At 44.5% G+C, this 7,765-nt stretch overlaps 2 protein-coding genes across 2 annotated transcripts; both read right to left on the bottom strand.

The window, feature by feature from the left end:
- Positions 1-993: 993 nt before the first annotated feature.
- Positions 994-6,696, bottom strand: LOC121991361. The gene is made up of 4 exons (XM_042545371.1): positions 6,626-6,696; positions 2,571-3,680; positions 2,403-2,472; positions 994-2,289 (listed from the first exon to the last, which is right to left on the bottom strand). Exons 1-4 carry the CDS (start codon positions 6,694-6,696, stop codon positions 994-996), a joined length of 2,547 nt encoding a protein of 848 aa, XP_042401305.1.
- A 264-nt stretch (positions 6,697-6,960) lies between these two features.
- On the bottom strand, positions 6,961-7,427 carry LOC121991360. The gene is made up of 2 exons (XM_042545370.1): positions 7,422-7,427; positions 6,961-7,302 (listed from the first exon to the last, which is right to left on the bottom strand). Exons 1-2 carry the CDS (start codon positions 7,425-7,427, stop codon positions 6,961-6,963), a joined length of 348 nt encoding a protein of 115 aa, XP_042401304.1.
- Between the last annotated feature and the right edge of the window lie 338 nt (positions 7,428-7,765).

Raw genomic sequence — 7,765 nt, 5'->3', positions numbered from 1 at the left:
GTAAGGCCCATCCCACTGTGGTACTAACTTGGCCACGTCTCCAACAAGATTAACTTGCTTCCAGACCAGATCTCCTTCCCCAAAGAAACGAGGGACCACCTTCTTATCATAATTTTGCCGCATCCTTTGTCGATATACAAATAGTTGAGCTGCTGCTTGTTCACGAGTTTCGGTGACGAGGTCCAGCTCTGTTAACCGTCGCTCAACGTTCTCCTCATCATACAGAACTCTTCTTATTGAAGGCACCCCGACCTCCACAGGTACCACTGCTTCACTGCCGTAGATCAGGTGGAATGGAGTGAGGCCTGTGCTTTCTCGTGGCGTTGTGCGGTAGGTCCAAAGAACACTTTGTAGCTCGTCTACCCAATCTCCTCCAGCATGATCCAGCTTTACTTTAAGTCCTCATACAATTTCTCGATTGATCACCTTGGTCTGCCCATTACTTTGAGGATAAGCTACGGAGGTGAAGGCCTGTATGATGCCAAATCCCCGACACCAGGCCTGGATCCTCTGACCTTGAAACTGTCTCCCATTATCTGATACCAACTTGGGGGGTATACCAAATCTGTATAGAATGTTTCTCCATAAAAATTGAATAACTGCTCCTTCGGTAATCCTGGCTAGAGCTTCCACTTCCACCCACTTAGAGAAGTAGTCTACAGCTACCAGCAGGAATCTCCTTTGGCTAGATGCCATAGGGACATGTCCTACAATATCCATACCCCACTGATCAAAGGGGCAGGAAACCATAGATGTCTTTAACGCCGAGGTAGGTGTATGTGTCAGATTTTGATGTTTTTAACAAGACAGACAAGTGTTCACCAACTGGTGAGCATCTTTTTACAGAGTAGGCCAGAAATACCCCGCCAACAACACTTTACGAGCAAGGGTTCGACCTCCTGCATGACTGCCACAACATCCTAAGTGCATCTCTCACAAGACCTGATCAGCTTCTTCTATACTTATACATTTGAGTAAAGGATGAGAGAACGCTCACTTGTATAGTTGATCACCTACCATGGTGTATGCATGGACCTTTTTCTTGATTAGCTGCCCTTGTTCCAGCTCTGTGGGCAAGGTGCCCTGTTGAAGATAACTAATCATAGGTGCCCACCAGTCCATAACCCCGTTCATGTTGTTTTGCAGATCTATCTGGGCTATTAAGAATGTCTGGGCTATTGGCCTATCCAGCACCCACGTGGTCAGGGAGCTGGCCATTTTGGCTAACTCATCAGCCTTACCGTTTTCAGATCTAGGGATCTTACTTATATTGACCTCCTTGAATTCTTGCTTCATTTTCTCATAGGCCTCCTGATATATTTGTAACTTGTCGCTATTGATCCCAAAATTGCCAGCTACTTGTTGAGTTACTAGTTGGGAGTCCGAATAAATGATAACTCGGGCAGCTCCTACATGCCGAGCTGCTTGCAAACCTGCCAATAAAGCTTCATATTCTGCTTCATTATTAGTGGCTCTGAAGTTTAGCCGCACGGCCAGCTGCAAAACATCTTCCTGAGGAGATATCAGAAGAACTCCCACACCGCTCCCCTGACGTGTAGCTGATCCATCTACATATACTTTCCAAGTCTCCTCTGAGTCAGGCTGATGAATCTCAGTCAGGAAATCAGCCAAGGCCTGTGCCTTAATAACGGTTCGAGGTTGATACACGATATTATATTCTCCCAATTCGGTCGCCCATTTGATGAGTCGGCCTGCAACTTCAACGTTGGTTAGAGCTTTGCCCATCGTACTGTTGGCCAGGACCGTAATAGGATGCGCCAAAAAGTAAGGCCGCAGACGTCGAGCCATAAGTACCAATCCATAAACCAATTTTTCCAGAGCTGTGTATCGAGACTCATCCCCTTTTAGTAAATGACTAAAAAAATACACCGGTCTTTGTACATTATCTTGCTCTTTCACCAGTATTGCCCCCATGACCTCGGGGGTAGATGATAGGTAGATCCAGAGCGGTTCCCCTGCGACGGGTTTAAACAGGGAAGGCAGTGTCTCCAGATAGGTTTTTAATTCTTCAAAGGCCCATGTGCATTCCTCATCCCACTGGAACTTAGAAGCTTTTCGGAGGACTTTGAAGAAGGGCGCCGCTTTGTCTGTCGCTCTGGAAATAAACTGAGACAAGGCTATTATCCTGCCAACCAGCTTCTGAGCCTCCTTCAAGTTCTGGGGAGCCTTCATATCCCGGAGTACTCGGACTTTTTCTGGATTGACTTCAATTCCCCGCTCAGTGACAAGATAGCCCAAGAACTTCCCTCCCTTAGCTCCAAAGAGGCACTTCAAAGGATTTAATTTCAACCCATACTGTCCCAAGGTGCCGCAGGTCTCCTCCACATCAGATATTAGATTCGTGACCAGGGGGATTTGATGAGTATGTCATCTACATATACCTCCACGTTGCGCCCGGCCTGCTTCCGGAAGATCTTGTCCATCATTCTCTGATATGTAGCTCCAGCATTCCTGAGCCAAAAGGCATGACCGTGTAACAAAAGATATCATCTGCTGTGATGAAACTAACCTTTTCTTGATCTTCTGCGGCTAAGGGGATTTGATGATACCCCTGATAAGCATCCAACATACAGATTCTTTCACAACTTGCCGTTGAATCCACCAGCTGATCAATCCTAAGCAAGGGGTAGTAATCTTTAGGGCTGACTTTATTGAGATCTCTGAAGTCTATGCAGACCTTCCATTTGTTATTGGGTTTTGCTACCAAGACAACATTGGAAAGCCAAGATGGGAATTGCACTTCGTGAACATGCCCTGCTTTCCTGATCTGATTTACTTCAGCTCTGATAACTTTATTTTGGTCGGCCAAGAAATTCCTCTTCTTCTGCTTCACAGGTCGGGCGTCTGGTAGAAGATGCAAATTGTGCTCAGCTACCTCCGGCCTGACCCCAGGTAATTCTTCGGTGGACCAGGCGAAGACATCCCTATTATGGGTCAGACACTGCACCAGTTCCTCTTTGAGCTCTGGAGGTAAGTCGCTTGCCACGCGAGTGAGGCTCTCTGGGCGTTCAGGGTAGAGCTGGACTTCTTCCCAGGGGATATGCTCTTCTTGGATAGTATGCACAGCCCCATCGTGAGTTCTCTGGGCTTTGCGAGCTTCTACCTTGACCATGTCAATGTAGCACCTCCGAGAGACTCGCTGTTCGCCCCTAACTTCTCCAACTTGATCACCGACCGGGAACTTGATCTTCTGATGAAATGTAGAAATGACCATCCGGAATTCGTGCAAGGCCGGTCGGCCTAAAATGACATTGTAAGAGGAGGGCGAGTCCACTACAAGGAAAGTGCCCCTCCTGGCTCTGACCAATGGTTCGCTTCCCAAGGATATAACTAATTTGATCTGACCCATGGATCTTACTTCATTGCTAGTGAAACCATATAGGGAGGTAGCCACTGGCTGGAGCTCACTGGCGTCGATCTGCATTTCTTCGAAAGTTGACCGGAATAAAACATTTACCGAGCTGCCCGTATCCACAAAGACTCTAGCCACACAACTGTTGGCTATGATGACCTTGATGATGAGAGCGCCATCATGGGGCAGCTCCAATCCTTCCAGGTCCTGCGGTCCAAAACTGATGACTGGGCCGGCAGCTTGCTCCCTGCTACACCCCACAACATGAATCTCTAACCGGCGCTCATGAGATTTGTTGGAGTGTATACTGAAAGCCTAAGCTTTTGTAAACATTTGTTTTGAATAAAGAATCACATTTGGTCAAATTATCTACATTTGTTTGTAGTTGTTCAATTAATTTATATTGTAGATAACATAGCATGTGGTGTCACATGCAGAAGATAATGTTATCAGTACCTTATAAATTATAAACAGTAGCTCACGACCAAAATGGAAAGGAACAAACCATTAGAAGGTCGTAGTGTAATTAGGTATCAGTTTATCTTGACTGTATAATTACACTAGTACACTTAGAGTGTATTGAGTAGGACCATTTGAGGTCGTTTCTTTTATACTTATAAAAAACCTCAGTTATTATGGAAGTGTGTGCTCTTAATCCTAATATAATAACAAGCATATATATTTGATATTTATTTTTTTAATTTATCAATGGGTGAGATTTAGTTCAATGAATCAATAAGTCCGATAAGTTGGGAAATGATATCACTTATAGTGTGTGTTGTTGATTATAGAAGGAAACTGTGTCCTAGAGATACTAGGTTGATTATGTCCCCAAGAGGAGCTCATAAGGATTGTAATGTTAAACCCTGCAGGTGGACTTAGTCCGACATGACGATAACGTTGAGTGGTACTACTCTTGGACTTAGATATTAATTAAATGAGTTGTCAGTAACTCACTTAATTAGTGGACATTCGATATCTTAAACACAGGGAGACTAACACGCTCATAATAAGAAGGAGCCCAAAAATGTAATTTGGGATTGGTGCGGTAGTTCAATAATAGTTCTCTAGTGGAATGAATTATTAAAATTAAGTTGTGTGTTCGGTGCGAACGCGGGATGCTTAATTTTATCGGGAGACCAAAACCAATTCCTCCTCTCGGTCCCTATCGTAGCCTCTTATTTATAGAGTACTATACCCACCTATACCCACCTTCTATACTCACCAATAGGGGGCCGGCCAAGTTAGCTTGAGAACCAAGCTAGGGCCGGCCTAGGTATAAATTGGGGTGGCCGGCCCTAGCTTGATCCCAAGCTAGTGGGGGCCGGCCAAATTAAATTAAAAAAGAATTTTAATTTTTATTATGTGGAAGAAATAATTTATTAAAGAGAATTAAAATTAAAATATCTCTCTTAATAAAGATCTACAAAAGATTAAAGAAAGAGATTAGATCTCTTTCCTTATTTGTAGATTGGTGAGATATTTTATTTTCTCTTTAAAATTATCCACATGTTGATAAAATTAAAATTATAGAAATTTCTTTTTATCAACCATGAAGAGATTTTTAAAGAGAAATTTTATTTTTAAAATTTCCGGAAACAAATTAGGAAGTTTTAATTGTTGATTAAAACTTGTCTAATTTTTTCCTTCATTGATGTGGCCGGCCATTAGAGTTTGATTTGGGAAATTTTATTTTATTTTTCTCAATTAAATCATGTCAAGGAAATTAAGGAAATTTTATTGTAATTAAATTTCCTAATTTGCCTAGGCCAAGGAATATAAAAGAAGGGGTAGGGGTGCCTTCATTAGAGACAACCTATATTATTTCTCTCCCTCTTTTATTCCTTGGAGTGGCCGGCCATCCTCTTCCTCTCTCCCTCTTTGTGGTGGCCGAATCTCTCAAAGGCTTGGAGCTCTTGTGGCGGCCGGATACTACTTGGAGAAGAAGAAGAAGAAGAAGGAGAGAAAGCTAGCATCTCTTGGAGCTTGGTTGGTGTTTTGATTTTCTTCCTTGGTGAAGCTTCTTTATTGGCCGAACCTAGCTAGGAGGAGAAGGTGGTTGGTGGTTTCTCATCTCGGAAGATCGTTGCCCACACAACGTCCGAGGTTAGAAGAGGAATACGGTAGAAGATCAAGAGGTTTTTCTATAAGGTATAACTAGTAATTTTTTTTTCCGCATCATATTAGTTATTTATGGAAATAATACCAAATACAAGAGGCTTACGTTCTAGAATTTCGAATATGTTTTTCGATGTTGTGTTCTTTTGTTTTTTCTTTTCCTTGTGATTTGATTGTTCTTTTTGGTTAACCTAAAGTTATTTTAGGAAATTAAATATTAGATTTCTATAAAAGGTTTTGTCTAGTCGGTGGTGGTTGCTCCCATATCCAAGAAGGCCGTGTGCCTCGCCACGTCAGTACTGGGAACCAATTATGGAAATTAATATTTAATGAAATTAATAACTTAAGGTGATTTGGGTCGAACGTGTTAAGTTCCGCAGGAGATCCAAGTCAAAACCTAAAAGAACAAATAGATTAAGTTTTGGATCAAACGTGTTAAGTTCCGCAGGCGATTCAAAATTTAATTTAAAAGAACACATGGTAGCTAGGAAAAGGTTCAGACCTTTGTACAAAATTTTTGTACAGTGGAACCTCTAGGAATTCGTGCAAGGCCGGTCGGCCTAAAATGACATTGTAAGAGGAGGGCGAGTCCACTACAAGGAAAGTGCCCCTCCTGGTTCTGACCAATGGTTCGCTTCCCATGGATATAACTAATTTGATCTGACCCATGGATCTTACTTCATTGCTAGTGAAACCATATAGGGAGGTAGCCACTGGCTGGAGCTCACTGGCGTCGATCTGCATTTCTTCGAAAGTTGACCGGAATAAAACATTTACCGAGCTGCCCGTATCCACAAAGACTCTAGCCACACAACTGTTGGCTATGATGACCTTGATGATGAGAGCGCCATCATGGGGCAGCTCCAATCCTTCCAGGTCCTGCGGTCCAAAACTAATGACTGGGCCGGCAGCTTGCTCCCCGCTACACCCAACAACATGAATCTCTAACCGGCGCTCATGAGATTTACGCGCCCAGCCTGAATCCCCATCAGTGGGACCTCCGGAATCATGCCTATATCTCTTATTGCTGCGTTGCCCCGATTTTCTACCTCACGGGCTCCTTCTGGTTCTCCGATGCTCCCTAGTGGTTGTATGCTTGGTCCCTCTTGCTCAATTCGGGGTCGACCAGCCTACCCTGTCGCATTGCGCCGCTCCTCCATCATTCGCTGAACTTGAGGGGCCAACTCCAGTGGCGGTAAACCCATCTCAGCAGCTCGCCGGGCATCCCGGGCGAATTGGTAGCAGTCATTGGTGGCGTGCGTGTGGGATCAGTGGTACGTGCAATAGTGTGGTCCCCAGGGTCCAGGTCGAGGGACCTGAACTGCAGTTACCCGTGGCACCGGTCGAGTATCCTGACCGGGGTGGAAAGTGTGTCGGGTATCCCGAGCACGTGGGAGAGGCTGAGCAGGCGACGGAGGTACCCTTCTCTCTGGCCGGTTTATAGTGGAAAGTGGCTTGTCTGCCTTCTTTCACGCCGCCTGCGCTTCCTCCACATTAATATAGCTGGCCGCCTTTTCCAGCATCTCATCAAAATTCTTTACGGGATTCCTAATGAGATCCTTGAAGAACTCTCCTTTAGTTAACCCATGGGAGAAGACGCTCATGAGTATTTCGGATGTGGTTGAAGGAACATCCTGAGCCACCTGATTGAAGCGCTTAATATAGCTTCTCAATGGCTCCGCAGATCCCTGCTTGAGGGCAAACAAGCAGTGATCTATCTTTTGATATTTCCTGCTGTTGGCGAAGTGACGTAGGAAGACATACTTGAAGTCAGCAAAACAGGGGATGGACCCATGTGGTAGTCCATCGAACTATTTTTGGGCAGAACCCGTTAAAGTATTCAGGAATATATGCCATTTAACAACGTCACTATATTGATGTAAAAGGGCTGCGTTCTTGAATTTGCTAAGATGATCTTCAGGATCCTTACAGCCATCGTATTCCCCTATAGCAAGGGGGCGGTACCCTTTAGACAACTTTTCTTCCAAGATTTTGGAAGAAAAGGGGATTTTCTCTTCCTGCTCCGATCGGCGTTCCTCGCGGGGAATGATAGATTTCCCTTTCTTGGAGCTTTAGGTAAAGAACTCTCAGCCACCGAGACTTGTGGCTGCTCTTTGTGGCTATAACACCCAGGGTCTGGCTGATAATACCCCTGGCCCAACTCTCTGTAGAAGGCAGGGGGAAATTCTAGAGGTTGTTTTCGCTTAGAGCCTCGGTCTGAGGCGTGAGTAGGCTCTTTAGAGACATCTGGTAGCTTTTTTGGTCGGGAAGCAG

This window comes from Zingiber officinale, chromosome 6B (assembly GCF_018446385.1).
Source record: "Zingiber officinale cultivar Zhangliang chromosome 6B, Zo_v1.1, whole genome shotgun sequence".
In the NCBI taxonomy this organism is placed as follows: Eukaryota; Viridiplantae; Streptophyta; class Magnoliopsida; order Zingiberales; family Zingiberaceae; genus Zingiber; species Zingiber officinale.
Note: the sequence above shows the minus strand (reverse complement) of the source record. Positions and strands in the feature narration are given on the sequence as shown.

Bases quoted from the DNA above. Each gene is read 5' to 3' on its own strand.
- LOC121991361 (XM_042545371.1), bottom strand. From the start codon at position 6,696: ATGGGTTTACCGCCACTGGAGTTGGCCCCTCAAGTTCAGCGAATGATG. The intron at 3,681-6,625 runs GTAGGCTGGTCG...TTAGGCTTTCAG, and splicing joins GAGCGGCGCAATGCGACAGG to TATACACTCCAACAAATCTC. The intron at 2,473-2,570 runs GTATCATCAAAT...CTTTTGGCTCAG, and splicing joins ATGTTGGATGCTTATCAGGG to GAATGCTGGAGCTACATATC.